Here is a 20314-nt window from a genome sequence, read left to right on the forward strand (position 1 = left end):
AGACTGAAGCTGCCATTTGTTTGATTATTTTGGTCTTTACTTGGTGGAAAGCGAGACCTTATTCAGAGAAACTCTGCCTTGACATTGACCCCGCCTCAATCTCTAGTTGGCCTTCTTTGGCCCAAGGATAATTGGCAGGCCAAAGGCACTTGACCGTTGGACCAGAGGAAGCCCTGAGGAGGCACGATGAAGCCACGGAAGAGACAGTGGGAACGCAATTGGCCCTGGTACGCACTAGCACGGCCTTATTTGGCCCAACAGTGGAAATGCGGCTAATGACCCGTGTACAGTGCCCTCCATAAATATTTGGACTCTGAGACACTTTTCAGAATTTTGGCTCTGTACACCACCACAATGGATTTGAAAGGAAGAAGTCAATATGTGATTAAAGTGCAGACTGTCAGCTTTAATTTGAAGGGATTTACATCCAAATTTGGTGAACGGTTTAGGAATTACAGTCGGCACTTCAGTCACATATTGATTTCTTCATCACAAATCCATTGTGGTGGCGTACAGAGCCAAAAGTATGAAAAGTGTTTCACTGTCCAAATACTTATGGAGGGTAAAAATACTTAGGGAGGGCACTGTATCTGAGCCCAGTACTGCAATAAAGGATGTTCAAACAGGGCGCTAGACGGAGTGAAATGGCAACAGAACGCAGAGATCTCGAGATGTGCTGTTCGATATTTAACTAATTTCAACTTGACAAAGTGTTTTAAATGCACTGCTTGGGGGTCATTCAGATGGACTGTCTTCTTGCGCCAACAAAGATAGATGCAGTGCAATGCATATAGCAAAACACCGGTGTCTCCAGCTAGGGTGAGAGATTAAGGGGGGCTGTGGACAAAAATGCCACTTAAAATGAAATTCAAAATGTGGGGAAAACAATGCCCTTTTTAATGTTCTATTAAAGTCCTAATTATACATATTATGGCATAAATATGAGATGATGTTGATTTTTTTCAATGAATTCTCAGTGAATTCTTAGGGTAAGAAATAAATTCTCAGTCTTGTGAATTTGTATTAATAAATTGTTTATATTAACACATTTGACAAACGGATGAAACACATTTTATACATTTACATTAGGCATGTAACGATACAGAAATTTCACAATATGATACGATATAATACGAGCACTCACAAATGTTTCACTCAAACTTATTCAAGGATTCAACATAAATGTCACCAAAATACATAAATATAACAAAAGTGTCTGACATTGGCAACAAAAAGCAGAGCACTAAGAACCTTAAACAACAGCACTGCATTTATTTTGTTTGATTATTGAGAAAACGAATAAAACTCACAATTTTCATGTTTTTCTTAAGAAAATAAGTTTGTCTACACTGTAGTCATTTAGATGTGTATAGCACTTTTCACAATACACAGTTTCAAAGCAGCTTTATAGAAAATCATGCTTTGTTGTCTGAAAACCCCTGTGAACAAGCCGAAGTGACTGTAGCAAGGAAAAAACTCCTTTCAATTTTATTTAGTGGTGAAAAAAAAAAAAAACTCGAGAGGATCCTGACCTCTGGTTTTACGATATATGTACATAATCCAATATTATTTAGTGGCTTAAGCAAAAATCGATCAGCACACGTAATTTTTTTTGCACTCTTTCCCGTTTCACTTTGCATGTAAACTTAAACACCGTTATTGCTGGCTTATAACGTGTGCACATGTGTTCTGCTCAAAGCTGTTTAATTAGAAGTATCATGTAATCTTGGGTTTCTTACGTTGTTGGTTTTTTGAATAAGCTGTCTTTTGATAGTTAAGACTCATAACTTATGAGTGTCGTGCTGTGCATGTCACGCTCAGTGTCAGCTGAGAGAGGCGGCTGTTAAACTTACTGCTGCTGTTTCTGCCTTACAAATCCACCTATTTGCGTGGTGATGTCAGCTTAAATGAAACATCATGTTTGATGTACTGTAACTCCAGGACATGACACCGTTGTTTGGCAAATTCGACAATCTGTACTGCTACAGTACAATCTACTTGCCGTTTGCCATCGATCTTCTCGCCTATGTACTGTGTGTGGTGCTCTATTTTCCTATGAGCGCTCAGCGCTGCCTCTTGTGGGAGGAGACTGTTCCGCAGATCTCAGTATTGCACTACTTGGTTTTATTTACACTATAATGTGTTTATGTATCGTACGATACATATGGTATTGTATAGTGAGCGTTGTATCATACGATACAATATGATATTTTTTTACACCCCTAATTTACATTTATTCATTTAGCAGATGCTTTTATCCTAAGCGACTTACAAATGAGGAGAATAATAGAAGCGATTTATCCTAAAAGAGACAGTAGGAAGCAACGTGCTCTAAAAGGAGTTTCAAAATTCCTTAGTGATGTATACATGGCGAGGAAGGTAAAAGACAAAGTTAGAAGAAAGGATAGTTTTTTTTTTTAAATGAAGCCAAGAGTCCATTAATAGGGTAGGGTGAAGTGCTAATGAAATAGCTGTGTCTTTAGGCACTTTTTGAAAGAGGCTAGAAAAACAGCTGCTCGGGTGGAATTCGGCAGGTCATTCCACCAGCAGGGTACAGTCGAAGTGAAAGTCTGGGAAAGTGAATTTGTGTTTCTGTGAGATGGCACCACGAGGTGCTGTTCAACCACAGAAAATACGCTTCTGAATGGCACATAGACCTGAAGTAGTAAGTGTAGATCGGGCGATGCGGAGCCAGTGGTTGTTCTATAAGCAAGCATCGATACCTTGAACTTAATGCGAGCAACCATTGGCAGAAAGTGTAGATCAGTGAAGAGAGGCATGACTTGCACCCTATTGGGCTTGTTAAAGACCAGTCGTAACGCCACGTACTGGATCAGTTGCAGAGGTTAGCCTGCCAGAAGAGCATTACAATAGTCCAGTGGTTCTTTCATCCAATCCAAAATGTCTTCCAGGCAAGCTAAGATCTGTACTGCTCCTATAGGATCGTCAGGCTGGAATGAGAGGTAGAGTTGTGTGTCATTGGCATAGCAATGATCAGAAAAGTCATGTGCCTGAGTGACAGATCCCAGTGATGACATGTATATGGAGAAGAGGAGAGGTCCAAGCACAGAACCCTTGAGGTACCCCAGTAGCTAGTTGGTGAGATTTGGACACCGCTACCCTCCAAGACACCCTGAAAGACCTTCCTATGAGGTAAACCTCGAACCAGCAGAGCAAAATTGCTGAGATGCCCTTTACCATGATGGTTTACTGTGTCAAGAGCAGCAGACAGATCCAGCAGAATGGGAGCAGATGATTTGGATGCAGCCTTTGCCATTCTCAGAACTTCAGTAACGGACAGCAGGGCAGTTTCCAAAGAGTGTCCGCTATGAAGCCAAACTTGTTGCTGTCTAGCAGGTTGTTCTGGGAGAGAAAAGAAGAGACATTCATGTTTTTGCTAGGAATGAGAGTAGAGAGACCGGTCTGTAGTTTCCTAAGAGTGCAGGATTTAGAGTGGGTTTCTTAATTAGAGGGGTTTCCCGAGCTTGCTTAAATGTGTTGGTAAAGGTACCAGTAAGAAGATATGTGTTAATGATGTGTGTGAGTGCAGGTAGGATTGAAGGAGAAATGGCTTGGAGGAGATTGGAGGGAATAGGATCCAGGGGACAGGTAGTAGGATGGCTGGAGAGGAGAAGTTTAGAGACTTCAACCCCAGTGAGGGGGAAAAAAAGAGGGAAATATGGGGTTGTGTGTTTGTGGTAGGTGTTTGTGGGTTTGTGGAGTGGAGAATTGACTTCTGATGGTTGTTTTGTCTGTGAAAAATGTAGCAAATTCATCAGGTGTTAGAGCTGATGTGGGAGGGGTGGAGGTGGGCAGAGCTTTTGATAAGTGTACAGGTGTCAGATGAATTACTAATTTTCTTCTGATAGTAGGATGTTTTAGCAGTTGAAACATTGGCAGAGAAAGAAGAGAGCAGTGACTGATACCCACTCAGGTCAACTGGATCTTTTGATTTATGCCATTTCCTCTCTGCCGCCCTGAGTTCGGTGCGATGTTCATGGAGAACATCAGATAGCCAGGGGATGGGGGGTGTGGCACAGGCTGGCCTGGATGAGAGAGGACAGATGTTATCTAGACAAGATGTTAAAGTTGAGCATAAAGTGTTAGTAACACTATCGACATCAAGTGAAGAGAACTGGTTGGAAGGAGGAAGCAAGGATGAGACCGTAGAGGACAGACAGGTGGGTGAGAGAGCGCAGAGATTACACTGAAAAAAGGATCTGAGGAGGAGAGTGTGTAGGACAAGGAGGCAATTGTAGGTTAAAGCTAATGAAGAAGTGATCGGAAGTATGCAGTGGAGTAACAAGAACATGATCAGTGGTGCAAATGTGCACATAGATGAGGTCCAATTGGTTTGTGAGTTGCTGCAGTTGCGAAACATTGAGATCAAAAGAGGCAAGAGGTTTATCCAGATGGATGTTGAAGTAAACTAGAAGTACAAGTGTGGTGCCATCCTTATGAAAGGATGATAGCAGCTCATCCAGCTCTTCTAGGAAGTTTTCTGGCTGACCTTGGGGCGGGATATAACTACAAAATTGATTTTTCCTGGTGGGTGAGAGTAATTGCATGTATTTCAAAGAAGTTATTGTCACACAGAGAAGCAGTGTAGTAAAATTCCATGCATTGGTGATGAGCATACCTGTTCCCCCACCCCTCCCAGTGTAATGGGGGTGGTGGGAGAAAGTAAAGTTGTTGGATAGGGCAGCAGTTGTGACAGTGTCCAATGGTCAGATCCAGGTCTCAGTCAGGGCCAGAATGTTGAGACCTTAATGACTTGCAATTGCAGTAATTTGGTCAGATTTGTTAACAGCAGACTGACAGTTCAAAAGACCAACAGAAAGAGAGGAGTTTAGCAGAGAAGGTGGAGATACTGCTCAAGTTGTTTGGGTTGTGTCTGAAGCGTGAGTGACAAGTGTGAATGATGGTAGGAATGTGGTGGAAGCACATGGTGGAGTAGGAGAGAGAAGAGAGATGTAGAAAAGCTGTGAGGAAACAATAAAAATAATAAGAGCTATACTTAAGTGCCTTTTCAGTGTCCTTGCTCGGTGGACTCACACAGACTCGCTGGTGATGGTCTTTACACAAGTAGGTCTTCACACGAGGAGGGCTACCCGTCCACGTAAAATATATATGAGCCTGTTACATAGTTAAATGAAAAGTGCTAGCCATGCCTTCCTATCTATCAAAACAACTCTAAAAACAAGTAAAACAGTAAAAACATGCACTTACACATTCTACTTCTGACTCCCTCTGATAGATTGCTTCTCCTGAAGTGAGGAGCGAACACAGTTTAAATGTCCAACCTGTCACCAGACATGCCCTCCTATCCAGCAAAACAACACGACTGGCTAACATGCCGCTAATCAAAACCAGGAGTCACGCGAGTTGAAACGGGAACAAACGCGAATTCAGCGCACAGTAAACAAACAATTCCCCTAGCAAACTCTAAAACAAGTGAAACAGTAAAAACATGCACTTACGTACACTACTGCAGACTCCTTCTTATAGATCAAAACTGTTTGTTTTATGTAAGTGTTAATGGTTAGAAAAAAATGCCCTCAGAAAAATAAAAAATCCCTTTAATTTAAAACACTGCTCGAGACACACTTTTAAAGGTTGATGTTATTTTTACCTTACATAGCATCAAAATACACTGTGCTCCTGTGTAAGATGCTGAAAAAACAGCTGGATGCAGCACAATGGTAAAATACATCCGTCTAGTGCATGTTTACATAGAAAAACAATCAATGGGAAAAGATTGCAGATTGTGCTGTGAAATGCTAAGAGAGCAAGACACAAGGACCAAAGACCTCTACCCAAGACATTGTTAGTGCTTGGCACACATCTAAAATTCAGTTTTTGCATTCAAATGTACAGTTTTCTTTTAAACTTGGCAAATATTCGTATTTCTAATTATAATTTGACAGACTGAATACAAAAAGATACTTGATGCCTGTTGCTTTCTGTTATTCACTTGTATTTCCTTCAAATTTAATAATTTTTATTGTTCAAAATGTTTATTTTAGGCCTGATGAAAGACGTCAAAGTGGAAAATCAAGAGCTGAATGAAGTGGATGAGAAAAGTCACTCTGATGAAAAATCCAACATTTGCTCACAGACTAAAAACAATTCCTTTAAAAAAAGAACTCGAAGAACAGCAGCCGAAAACTCATTGACCTGCCCTCAGTGTGGAAAGATTTTCAAACGTAGAGAACACTTTAATAATCACATGAGAATTCACACTGGAGAGAAGCCGTTCACCTGCCCTCATTGTGCAAAAGGTTTTGCACAAAAAGAAAACCTTAATCGTCATGTAAGGATTCACACTGGAGAGAAACCTTTCAAATGTCCTCATTGTAGAAAATGTTTTTTGAGCAAAAGAGAACTTAAAAGTCACATGAGGATTCACTCTACAGAGAGGCCTTTCACATGTGCTCAGTGTGGAAAGAGTTTCAAATGGGCCAGCGTTCTCAGTGATCATCTGCGCTCTCACTCTGGGATCAAGCCATTTTACTGTGATCAGTGTGGTAAAACTTTTACTAATGCATCAAATCTAAAAAAACATGGGGTTATTCATACAAATGAAAAGCCGTACATGTGTTTTTTTTGTGGAAAGAGCTTTTCATGGCTGATCAGCTTGAAAAAGCACAAGAAAGTACACACCAGTGTAAAAGATCATGTGTGCCTTGAGTGTGGTAAGACTTTTATTTCAGCCACACGCTTAAAACGGCACCAGAGTGAACACATGAGTGATCCAGAACCATCCAGAATGAAACATGAAGATACTGAGGAACAAAGAGGTTGGTGTCCATTTTTGATTCTTTATTATGGACTGCCGAGGAACATTAGTTTAACAAAACTTCAGCTTTATAAGTACTAAAATGACATAGAAATTCACACAGGGTTGACCTTTATCACATCAAATATCACCTATAAATTAGGGCTTTCAAAAGGGCTGAGAAACTAAATTCGAAGTTTTCACTTAAATATTACCAAGATTTTATTTATATTAGAATTTTAAAGAGCCTATTACCAGATTTTTGAATCTACCTTGCCTCCCAAGTCCACAAGAGGTCACAACCATGGTGCAAAAAACGGGGTCAAGGGGGGTCTCAGACCCCCTGTATGCAACAGGAGACCCCCTGGAAAGCTAATTTGTGCATTCTTGCAGTGTCTTGTTTAAAATTATGTGATTAATTAAATACGTCATTTAACATAATTTTTTAACACTGTAGTAATGCGTATATTAAATTTGATATAAAATTTAAAATCAATGTTTCTTTCTGTTCTGTGAGATTTTCTAAAAACTGCACTGATCCAATCGAAGCTGAACCCTCCTCCCTTGTTCTCTTTCTCTGTTGCACAGGACAGGTAAAATAAAGTGTTTTACACTCTATTTATGGTGGAATTGTATCATCATTGAAGCTCAAAAAGTGAAATATCACCCACGAGTGCAACTACAGTGTGAAATGCAAACACCAACCGAGTGGCAAGCCTACTGTAGTCAGCTGCATCAACTTGTGCAGCATGTTTTCAACTGAGGATAAAGTCGTTAGAACAGATGTTTGTAGTTGACGGTTTATATGTAATTTGATTTGCTCACGTCTCTTACGATACAAATTTAACTATGTATTATGCTGCAATTCCTAAAACAAATTGCCAGCCAAATGATGAGACAATTCCTCAAACTCCAGTATTGTTTCTCCCTCGATATACCATGTCTACAGGAGCAGAATATTTGTAGGAATGAACAGATTTGTGAGGGCACTGGACACGTTCTGAGTGAGAGCAGGGAGATTTCATAAGAGAGAAGTGAATATTTGAAAGAGTGCATAGAGTTTTTTTCAAGAGCAAAGGAAACGCGTGTGCAAGCAGAGAGATTCGTGCTCATGCAACCGATACATGAATGTGCTCTCGCATTACATGCAAGTGCTCTCGACATTTAACAGTATTATAATGCCATAGAGCTACAGTCTATTAAGCTGGACTGTGGTTTGTCAAGCTATTAATTTAAATTTATCTTCACAATAAATTTTTATTGCATTTATTTATCTTTTGATTTTATCATCATTCTCTATGCCTCCCCTGACATGCCCTGGCACCCCTCAGTTTGAAAACCGTGATCCTAGTGTGATTATTAAACATCAAAGACTGCAATTGAATTAACTAAATATATAGTCTGCATGTGTTTCACACTTCAAGCTGCACATACTCTGAAAACACCTAATCAGGAGCATCATGCGCACTTATTTGTCATCTGCGTTTGTAGAAGATGACAGAGAGCAGAGTGCTAATTCACTGTGAAGCTCGCAGCACATAAAGACTACAAATTTGCTAAATTAAATTGCAGCTTTTTGCTGTTTGTTAATCGCACTGTGTCACGTAACAACCTGCTTTTCAGGAGGTCTCTATCAAAAGGCTCTTTTAAAATGGAAAAAAGTACAACAGGAATATAATACTGCTGAATATAACAATGTAATATTCACTGTAATACTGCTAATAATAATAATAAATCAGTAATAATTGTATAGTATTTATGCAATATCTCACATCTGGGATGTTCTGTTGTGCAGCACTTTATTTGACAACAATAACTCCAATGTTGTATTTTGGATTGTGCAGTAAGGATTGGTATAAAAGCACTTCATTTAATAAAAATAATGCAATATAATATTTTGAAAATTATTTGTTATATTTTAATTTGATTACATTTAGTATTATTGAATTTAGACACCCTTTTTATGATAAAATCGAAATGGTTGAATACAGTTTTTGTTTTAGTTTGGAGGGTGTGGTAAGGGACTGCCTGAAAAGTCCACACATAATACTAAAACTATGGATTTTTTTAATTAAAAAACGGAAGGTTCAATATAAATGTTCAATAAGATGTAAAAAATTACACAGATACAACAATGTATAAATACATATCAGTGAAGTCATAAAGACAAGTACAGGCCAAGGAACAAAATAATTAAAATAAAGTTAAAATACATACATAAAATACATGTAAACCAACACAGATGTATACATAAATAATTGAAGACATAAAAAGTTATATTTTTTATAGGTCATGGGTCAGGAAAGTTCTCAGCATATAAGAAAGGATATACACTTTTTATTATTAATAATTCAAAAAGCATTTATTGCTAAAACTGTGAAGGATGTGGTAAGGGACCATCTGAATACATTTCTTGGTGGTATTCATCTTCAGTGTAGTATTACTGACCAGTACTGCCACACCCTATACGCATAATACACAGTCTGCTGTTCCTCGCACATTCAAACCAAAATGTTCCCTATTTTTCACAATCCGATGTTGGCAGGTATGGGGATACCTTAGTGTTTTTCTTTCATTACAGATGTATGAATGATCGTAACATTCCCAGGTAGTAGTGGCATTTGTTTGATATATTTTCGATATTGAACTTCTTTTAACCTTTAAACAAATTTTTTTTTAAACACACTGCTAAGGGGGCATTTGGACAGACTGGGTTTTATTTTAAATTTGTCAGATATTCGTATTTCGAGTTACATTTTGTCAGGCTTAATACAAATAGATACTTGATGTCTGTTGCTTTCTGTTATTCACTTATTTCTTTTACGTTTTTCCCCCTTCATTTGATGTTTTTTTTATTTATTTAAAATGTTTATTTTAGGCCTGATGGAAGAAGTAAAAGAGGAAAATCAAGAGCTGAATGAAGTGGATGAGGAACGTCAGTATGAAGAAAAATCCAAAATTTGCTCACAGACAAAAAACAATTCCTTTAAAAAAAGAACTCGAAGAACAGCAGCCGAAAACTCATTGACCTGCCCTCAGTGTGGAAAGATTTTCAAACGTAGAGAACACTTTAATAATCACATGAGAATTCACACGGGAGAGAAGCCGTTCACCTGCCCTCATTGTGCAAAAAGTTTCACACAAAAAATAACCCTTAATGTTCATGTAAGGATTCACACTGGAGAGAAGCCACACACATGCACACAGTGTGGAAAGAGTTTCTCAGGTAAAGGAGAACTTAATAGTCACATGAGGATTCACTCTGCAGAGAGGCCTTTCACATGTGCTCAGTGTGGAAAGAGTTTCAAATGGGCCAACGATCTCAATGTTCATCTGCGCTCTCACTCTGGGATCAAGCCATATTACTGTGATCAGTGTGGTAAAACTTTTACTTCAGCATCAAATCTAAAAAAACATGTGATTATCCATACAAATGAGAAGCCTTACATGTGTTCTCTTTGTGGAAAGAGTTTTTCATGGCTGAACAGCTTGAAACGGCACCAGAGAATTCATACTGAAAAGCACTTGATAAGAGTACTGGAGAAAAACCAGACCACTGCTCTCCATGTGGGAGGAGCTTCACCAAATTAAGGGGTCTTCGCACACATAAAAACACATTGTCCTTGTGATAGTGAGCAAAGGTGCTCTTTATCAGGGTTAATGCTTTCAAGTAAATAGTGTGAGAAAACAAATATGTAGTTATAAAAAAGCACATTATCATCTGAATGGTTAATTTGCCGAAATAACCTGAGGTGGTGAAGTTTGACTTGTTCATGCAATGAAAATTTGAGGAATTCACAGTATTAGTACAAAAAACTAAGCCTGTAGGGATCATTTAAATGTTTTATTCCTAATTGTTGAAAAAGCTAATATATATATATATATATAAAAAGACTGAAAGATTCATGTATTAGAAGCTGAACTTGTTGTGAATGAAATATTACTGTGTAGTTACTGTGTAGAATTAAATAACTGTAATGTGTAAAATAAAATAAGTGTGAAATTTGATTTTATAAATCAGTCAAGCTGGAATGCGTGATAGTTGTTGAGTTATTGCTCGAGTAGAGTACATTAAAAGAACAGTTCACCCAAAAAAACTAAATTCTGTCATCATTTCTTTGTTTTCATGTAAAAACCCCTATGACTTTCCTCAGTAGAACACCAAAGCAGAATTATTGAAGAATGTTCAAGGTGCACTTATCACCTTAAAAAAAAAAAAATCAGTGTACAAAATTATTTTGAAATGAAGTGTTTTGAAACTCAAAATTCCAACTTAAAGTTTTATTAAATTGAAATGTCTTGCTTTATCTATCTATCTATCTATCTATACATACTGACAGCCAAATGTTTGGAATAATATACAGATTTTGCTCTTATGGAAAGAAATTGGTACTTTTATTCACCGAAGTGGCATTCAACTGATCACAATGTATAGTCAGGACATTAATAACGTGAAAAATTACTATTACAATTTGAAAAAAATTTCAAAACTTCTTAAACTACTTCAAAGAGTGCTCATCAAAAAATCCTCCACGTGCATCCGAATTGTTGGAATTTCTGAGCATGAAGAAGGCAGTGAAATGGTGAAATTCCTAGACGAACTCTTCCCGAGTCTGCTCGACATAACAGGCCATAAGCTGGAAATTGAGCAAGCTCACAGAGTACCGGCTCAAAGATCGGCGGAGGGACACAGGCCCGATCAATTCTGGTCAAATTTCTGAGATCATCCAATAAAGAGCTAGTGTTGCGCGAGGTGAGGAGCAAAGGAAAGCTTTTTGGAAGAATCACAGCATTTTCTTATTCCCTGACATTGCGAATTCGACAAGAGAGAAATGTGATAGATTCAAGGAATGCAAGAAACTCTTACATCAATGGAAGGTCGCTTTTGCACTGATGTTCCTGGCCAAATTGAGAGTAGATACTAAGGATGGCCGCAATGTATTTACATGTCCACAGCAAGCATTGTCTTTCATAGAGACAATGGGGTGAGTAAGCCAATTGGTGATTTTCATGTGGCCCCCGAGTGAGCATGACTCGCTGTACATACACTTGTCTGTCTGAGGAAGCTGGGTTTCTTTTTGTGTTGGTTGCGCCTAGCAGCTGGAGTCTGTATTGTGGAATAACACTCCTTCAAGAAACTTGCTTCGACAGAGGGTCGCTTTTGCACTGAGGTTCCCTGCCAAGTTGAGAGTAGATACTAAGGATGGCCGCAAAATATTTACATGCCCACAGCAAGCGATGTCTTTCATAAAATCAATGGACCGAGGAAGTCGTGTGTTTCTCACGTGCCTCCAAGTGAGCTTGTCTCACTGAACATACACTTGACCCTCCGAGGAAGCTGGGCGCCTTTTTTGTTTCTTTTTGTGCTGGTTCCGCCTAGCGACTGGAGTTTGTTTTGTGGAATAACACTCCTTCGGGACAGTTGTGGATGAATCTGCTCGTTCTTTGTGCTTATGCCTCCTATTGGATGGAGTTTGTTTCATGAGGTATTTTTTGCAGGACATTGGAACGATTAGGTCATCTCCTGCACTCATGAACAGCCGGCTCACTGAACATTCGTTTGACTGTCCGAGGAAACTGAACAGCTTTATTTATTTATTTATTTTTTATGCTGGTTCCGCTAGCAGCTGGAATTTGTTTTGTGGAGGAACACACCTTCATGTCAGTTTTGTGAATTAATCTTCACGTTCTGTGTTTATTCTGCCTATTGGCTGGCGTTTATTTAATAGATTATTTTCTGTTATGTAATTCTGTCTCACACAATTTGTACAGAAGCACCAGACTTGAGCAATCCGATGGTAAAGTTGTCGCGGGGACTCTCGTAGACATACATGGACTTTTTGAGTTTAGAAGGATGGACACCGGTTGGCGCTGTCGTCTGCGGGGTTAATGCGCACGTTTTTCTTTTTTCTGTTTGTTTGGTTCTGGGGGAAGTTCGGGGTCTGACTGTGGCACTAATTTTGGAATGCGGTCTTTATAATTTTATTTTTGACACACAATACATTTTTTCTAATATGTAAAAATGTAAAATGTTAATATGAGTGGATTATCTCTCTCCACGTGGAATGTGAATGGGTTGGGGCACCCCATAAAGTATGTTTCTTAAACGTAAGAAATATGATATAGTGTTTCTTCAAGAAATGCGTCTTTCCCCGCAGGAAGCTGAAAAATTTGGGAAGATATGGGGTGGACATGTTTTCTTTAGTGCTTGCTCAAGTAAAAGCAGGGGAGTCATTACATTGATAAGTAAGCATCTATAATTCAAATGTCTCAAACAGATTAAAGATAAATTAGGAAGAGTCATTATTGTTTTAGCAGAAATTCAGGGGCAAAGGTTGATTTTGTCTAATATTTACGCACCTAACACTGATGTTCAGGCTTTTTTATAGATCTTGAAGGGATGTTGCAAGCCGCTGGCACCACTCATGATATAATGTTGGGAGGAGACTTTAATCATTTGATGGACTCAGTCCTTGATCATAGTGAAGCAAAAGTGTGTAAGCCCCCTAGAGCAACATTGACGCTTCACAGGATGTGTAAATATCTTGGTCTTACAGATATTTGGAGACTTTTGAACCCATCTGGTAGGCACTATACATTTTTTTCATCAGTCCATAAGATTTATTCTAGAATAGATTTATATATATATATATATCAAAGACCCTCATTTAATCTGTTGTTGATTGCTCAGTTAGAAACATCTTAGTCTCAGATCACGCCCTGGTGAGTTTAGAGTTGTTGCCACATATGGAGAAAAAGAAATCATATTGTTGCCACTTTAATGTATCCCTTTTGCAAAATCCTTATTTCCAACAAATCTTAAAGACTGAAATCAATGTTTATATGGAGACCAACTGGTCCTCAGTATCCTCTGTGGGAGTGGCTTGGGAGCCTGATCCAGTCTGATTCTTAAAAAGGACAAAGATCGAAGTGAGTGTATGAGTTACCATTCAATTTCCCTGATCCAGCTTGACCTTAAAATTTTGTCAAACATTTTGGATAACCGATTAAGTCAAGTTATTACATCGCTTATACATACAGTTCAGGTGGGGTTCGTTCGGGGCCACAGCTCTTCTGATAACATTAGGCATTTCATCAATGTCATATGGTCAGTGGCGAATGATCATACTGCGGTTGCTGCCATCTCCCTTGACGCCGAAAAGGCATTTGATATGGTAGAATGGGATTATCTTTTTAAGAATTTGGAAATGTATGGGTTTGGGAATAATTTTATTGAATGGATTAAGTTACTTTATAGACACCCTGTAGCGGCGGTACAAACAAATGGATTAATTTCAGATTGTTCTGTCTTGCCCTGGAACCATTAGCAGCCGCGATAAGAAAGGAGGATGATTTTCCAGGGGTGATGGAGGGAGGTGTGGAGCATAAGCTTTTGCTTTAGGCAGATTATATTTTATTATTCATCTCTGACCCCACTAGATCTATGCCTTGTCTCCACAGGATTATTAGTTCCTTCTTTAAATTCTCAGGTTACTGAGTCAATTCTCTCCCAGAGTATCTGCAACTTTAGGATGGTGTGAGCTACTCCCAAAAATATTACAAAGCAGGTGGCACAGCTGTAAATACCTAAAGAACTGAGATCTGGGAATCTCAAAGTGATGAACCAAATTTTCAAAAGATCTAAACACTCCACTCTCATATAGGTCACCGAGTGTAGTAACCCCCCCCCTCACAATCCACTCTGACCAGCAGAAAGGGGACTTTTCAATACACAATTTAGGGCTCAGCCATATGCTCAATGCAACATTTAAATAAATGTCCAAATTAAACACTACTGAGTTCAAATGCGAGGTAACGGGGTGTGAATTAACTTCTCTGGTTAGTTTAATAGAAAGGCTTTGTAATGGCAAAATAGGGGCAAAAACTTCCTGTTCAATACAAAACCAGGGAGGGGCTCTCTCCAGTAGAAGCGACCAAAGAGCCAAATGTCTGAGACTGAATGCATAATAATAAAACAAAATCTTGGGTAGGCCTAGCCCACCTTTGTCAATCGGCCTATGTAACTTGTTTTAAATGTAATCTGGATGTTTACCATTCCATATGAAGGACTTCGCTATACTATCAAATTGTTTGAAATAAGAGACGGGGACATCTACAGAGAGAGATTGTAACAAGTAGATAACATCTGGAATATAATTCATTTTAATAACATTAACCTTCCCAGTCATAGATAAATGCAATGAAGCCCACCTGCCCACATCGCTCGAAAACCTTTTAATTAAGGGGTCAAAATTAACAGTATTTTAACATCTAGCTGGATCAGGGAAACTGGATGATAAATCTGACTGATCCGGGCTTGTGTTATGGTAGGCGGAATCTTTCCATTCATTAATGACTCCGTATAAACTTCTAACAAAAGTGGAGCCAGCTCTGTAGCATAAGATAAAACAAAAAACTCAGTGGCAAAGCCATCTGGCCCCTGTAGGCAATGCCTTAATTACCTCTCTAAGCTCCTCCAAGGTTATCTCAGAATCAAGAGAATTTTTTTTGCTCCGTTGTCAGTTTAGGGAGTTCTAATGGTTCCACAAAATGTATAATATTTTCATCAGTAGACAAGGACGTGGAACTATTGAGATCAAGATAGAATTCTTTAAAAGCATTATTAATATCACTGGCTGAGGTAATTATTTTACCACCAGCAGATTTCACTGAAGGAATGGTAGAAAAAGACTCTCTCTGCTTTATATATCTAGCCAAAAGCTTCCCTGCTTTGTCCACCGACTCAAAGTATGACTGTCTTGCCCTGAATAGCCAAAACTCCACCTTCTGTGACAAAATAGTATTATATCTGTATTTCAATCGGGTCAATTCTCTGAGGCCATCAGATGACATTCGGTGCTTCAGCTCTGCCTCTGCACTTTTACTATTTCCTTCCAAATCCACAAGTTCTCGTGTTTTGGATTTTTTGATGAATGAGGCATACTGTATGATCTGACCCCTAAGAACTGCCTTAAGTGCCTCCCAAGCCATTCCCACAGATGATACTGAGGACCAGTTGGACTCCATATAAACATTGATTTCAGCCTTTAACATTGGAAATCAGGATTTTGCAAAAGTGATACATTAAAGCGCCAACTATATGATTTCTTTTTCTCCGTATGTGGCAACACCTCTAAACTCACCAGGGTGTGATCTGAGATTAAGATGTTTCCAGTTGAGCAATCAACAACAGATGAAATGAGGGATTTAGATTATATATATATATATATATATATATATATATATATATATATATATATATATATATATATATAAATCAATTCTAGAATAGATCGTATGGACTGATGAAAAAATTTTATAATCCCTACCAGATGGGTTCAAAGGTCTCCAAATATCTGTAAGATCAAGATTTTTACACATCCTGTGTAGCGTCAATGATGCTCTAGTGGGCTTACACACTTTTGCTTCACTATGATCAATGACTGAATCCATCAAAAGATTAAAGTCTCCTGCCAACATTATATCATGAGGGGCGCCAGCGGCTTGCAACATCCCTTTAAGATCTATAATAAAGCCCTGATCATCAGCGTTAGGTGTGTAAATATTAGCCAAAATCAACCTATGCCCCTGAATTTCTGCCAAAACTATAATGACTCTTCCTAATTTATCTTTAACCTGTTTGAGATATTTGAATTGTAGATGTTTATTTATCACTTACCTCTTACATCATGATGGCGCCGCGGTTGGCCGTCTCGGTGTGGAGGGCTCCTATTGTTTTGTTGTTTTTGTTTGTTTGTCCTGTGTTTAGTAATCTTTTTCCAGTCAGTTTTACCAGAGACGAACTGCTGAACATTCGACAGCTTATACCAGACAGTCTTTTCCCGGTTTTTGAATATTCAAACATTTTGCTAGACATTTTAGTTGGAGGCGTGGCTTTGTTGTTCAGGAGATTCAGGCGAGGAAGACGAGCCAGTGCGCTGGTCAAACTCCATCGGCGGGGCTTTCGAACAATGCTGCCGAGCATTCATCTTGCAAATCTCCGCTCTCTTCCTAACAAAATGGACGAACTACATCTTCTCACCCACACAAACAATGACTTTTCAACCTCTGCTGCCTTGTGCTTCACAGAAACCTGGCTGAGTGAAGCCATTCCAGACAGCGTGTTACATCTGCCGGGCTTCCTGCTGTTCAGAGCGGATCACATCGTGGAGTTAATGGGGAAAACAAGAGGCGGTGGAACATGCTTTTACATCAATGAATGTTGGTGTACAGATGTAGCAACATTAAAGAGGATGTGCTGTCCTAATTTGGAAGTGCTCTTTATTAACTGTAAGCCTTTCTGCTCACCGCGGGAGTTTTCCTCGTTTATTCTGGTGAGTGTGTATATCGCGCCAAACGTGTGTTTGAATGCGGCACTGCATCAGCTGGCTGATCAAATCACAGACATGGAACAACAATACCCGGACTCAGTTATTATTATCCTTGGAGATTTTAACAAAGCAAACCTCACACGTGAACTGCCCAAATACAAACAGCACATTACATGCCCCACCAGAGACCATAAAGGATGCATATCGCTCTATGGGGACCTAGAGCAGCTCTGGGACTTTTGGGACTTTTTCTGATCACTGTCTGGTTCATCTTCCAACCTACAGGCAGAAATTAAAATCAACCAAGCCAGTAGTAAGGACTGTAAAGAGATGGACTAATGAAGCAGAGTGGGAACTACAAGCCTGCTTTGATTGCACGGATTGGAGTGTTTTTGAGGCTGCAGCCACAGACCTGGATGAGCTCACAGATACTGTTACATATATCATATATCAGTTTCTGTGAGGATATGTGCATTCCTACTAGGACTTATTTAAAGTTCAACAACGACAGACCAGAACTCAGGCAGCTTCTTCAGGCCAAAGAGGATGCTTACAGGGGTGGGGATAAAGTATTGTACAACCAGGCCAGGAACACACTGAACAAGGAAATCGGAGTGGCTAAAAGAAGATACTCTGAGAAGCTGAAAAACAAGTTTTCAGCTAACGACCCTGCATCAGTGTGGAGTGGCATGAAACAACTCACAAATTACAGGACTCCTAGCCCCAACCCTGTGGTGGATCAACAACTGGCTGACAACCTGTATGTGTTCTACTGCAGATTTGAAAGGCCCAGTCTCACACCGCACACCCACTCTGACCTTCACTTCACACAAACACCAACACCTCCTTTAACCCCCCTCCTCCCCGCTCCTCCTACTCAACCTGCACTTAAGATCTGTGAAGATGATATGAGCCGCGTTTTTCAGAAACAAAAGATGAGGAATGCTTCAGGCCCAGATGGAGTCTCACCAGCGTGTCTTCGATCCTGTGCTAACCAGCTGGCACCCATCTTCACACAGATCTTCAATAGATCACTGGAGCAGTGTGAAGTTCCATGCTGCTTCAAACGCTCTATCATTATTCCTGTCCCAAAGAAACCAAAAATCACAGGACTTAATGTCTACAGAACTGTCGCCCTGACGTCTGTGGTCATGAAATCATTTGAGAGACTGGTGTTGGCCCACATGAAAAACATCACTGGATGCTTTCTAGATCCCCTTCAATTTGCTTATCGAGCAAACAGGTCTGTGGGTGATGCAGTCAACATGGGATTGCATCATATCCTGCAACATCTGGACAGACCAGGGACATATGCAAGGATCCTTTTTGTGGACTTCAGTTCGGCTTTCAACACCATCATCCCAGCTATACTCCAGAATAAATTACACCAACCCTCTGTTCCCATGTCTGTCTGTCAGTGGATTACCAGCTTTCTGATGGACAGGCAGCAGCTTGTGAGACAGGGGAAACTCACTTCCAGCACCTGTACAATCAGCACTGGTGCCCCCCAGGGATGTGTGCTCTCCCCACTACTCTTCTCCCTCTACACCAATGACTGCATCGCCAAGGACCCCTCTGTCAAGCTCCTGAAGTTTGCAGACGACACCACTGTCATCAGCCTCATCCGAGATGATGATGAGTCTGCATACAAAAGGAAGGTTGAACAGCTGGCTATCTGGTGCAGTCAAAACAACCTTGAGCTGAACACGCTCAGAAAGGTGGAGATTATTGTGGACTTTAGGAGGAACACCCCAACGCTGACCCCCCTCACCATTCTAAACAGCACTGTGGCAGCAGTCTCACAGGTCCTGAAGTGGGAGACACACATTGACTCCACTGTGAAAAAGGCCCAGCAGAGGTTGTACTTCCTTCGCCAGCTGAGGAAGTTCAACCTGCCACAGGCACTGCTGATACAGTTCTACTCAGTGGTCATTGAGTCTGTCCTCTGCACTTCAATAACTGTCTGGTTTGGTTCAGCTACGAAATCAGACATCAGAAGACTACAAAGGACAATTCGGATTGCTGAGAGGACTATTGGTTGCCCCCTGCCCCCTTCAAGAACTATACACTTACAAAGTGAGGAAAAAGGCTGGAAAAATCACTCGACCCCACTCACCCTGCCCACTACCTTTTTGAACTGTTGCCTTCTGGCCGACGCTTCAGAGCTCTGAGCACCAGAACCGTCAGTCACAGGAACAGTTTTTTCCCTCAGGCTATCCATCTCATCAACAGTTAAATTGCCCCATTGAGCAGTAACTACGTGAAATACACAGTTTAGTCTTTTTTTATATTTACCCAACACATCCAACCTCTTCTGCCATTTCATTCCTCTGAAGAAAAAACAAAAAAACACATTTGCACTTTTCATAACAGATTTGTATTTGCACTGTACATTACAGATAACAGATTTCTATTAGATTGCACTACATATGTGTATGCGTGTATGTATGTATGTACGTGTGTGTCTGTGTGTATGTACGTATGTGTATAACTATTTTTTATTTTTTATTATTGTCTTGCTGCTGTTTTTGTATTGTTGTACACTGGAAGCTCCTGTCACCAAGACAAATTCCTTGTATGTGTAAGCATACTTGGCAATAAAGCTGATTCTGATTCTGATCAATATAATGACTCCCCTACTTTTACTAGAGCCAACACTAAAGAAAACATGTCCACCCCATATCTTCCCAAATCTTCCCAAAAAAGCTTCCTGCGGGGAAAGATGTGATTCTTGAAGAAACACTATATCATATTTCTTACGTTTAAGAAAATAAATAACCTTCCTTCTCTTTTGGGGTGCCCCAACCCATTCACATTCCACATGGAGAGAAACTATCCACTCATATTAACATTTGACATTTTGAAATATTAGAAAAAATTGATTGTGTGTGAAAAATAAAATTATAAAGACCACATTCCAACATTAGTGCAACAGTCAAACTCTGAACTTCCCCCGAACCAAACAAACAGAAAAAAAAAAATGTGCGCATTAACCCCGCACACGACAGCGCCAACCGGCTCAAGTCTGGTGTTTCTATACAAAAATTTGTAAGACAGAATTACACAACAGAAGATAGTTTATAAAACAGACTCCAGCCAGTAATTGAAATAAACACACACACAAAAAAACATGTAGATTTATTCACTTAACTGTCTCGAAGGTGTGTGCCTCCACAAAACAAGCTCCAGCCTCTAGCAGAACCAG

At 39.7% G+C, this 20314-nt stretch overlaps 1 protein-coding gene across 1 annotated transcript in view; it reads left to right on the forward strand.

The window, feature by feature from the left end:
- LOC127422581 (zinc finger protein 91-like) overlaps positions 1-20314 on the forward strand; it is a 95620-nt gene that overhangs the window by 10302 nt on the left and 65004 nt on the right. Inside the window, exons 4-5 of the mRNA XM_051666231.1 lie at positions 6027-6800; positions 9657-10145. Coding sequence (XP_051522191.1) covers positions 6027-6800; positions 9657-10145 — 1263 coding nt within the window. The remainder of the gene's footprint in view (positions 1-6026; positions 6801-9656; positions 10146-20314) is intronic.

The sequence above is a fragment of the Myxocyprinus asiaticus genome, chromosome 31, assembly GCF_019703515.2.
Source record: "Myxocyprinus asiaticus isolate MX2 ecotype Aquarium Trade chromosome 31, UBuf_Myxa_2, whole genome shotgun sequence".
Taxonomy (NCBI): Eukaryota; Metazoa; Chordata; class Actinopteri; order Cypriniformes; family Catostomidae; genus Myxocyprinus; species Myxocyprinus asiaticus.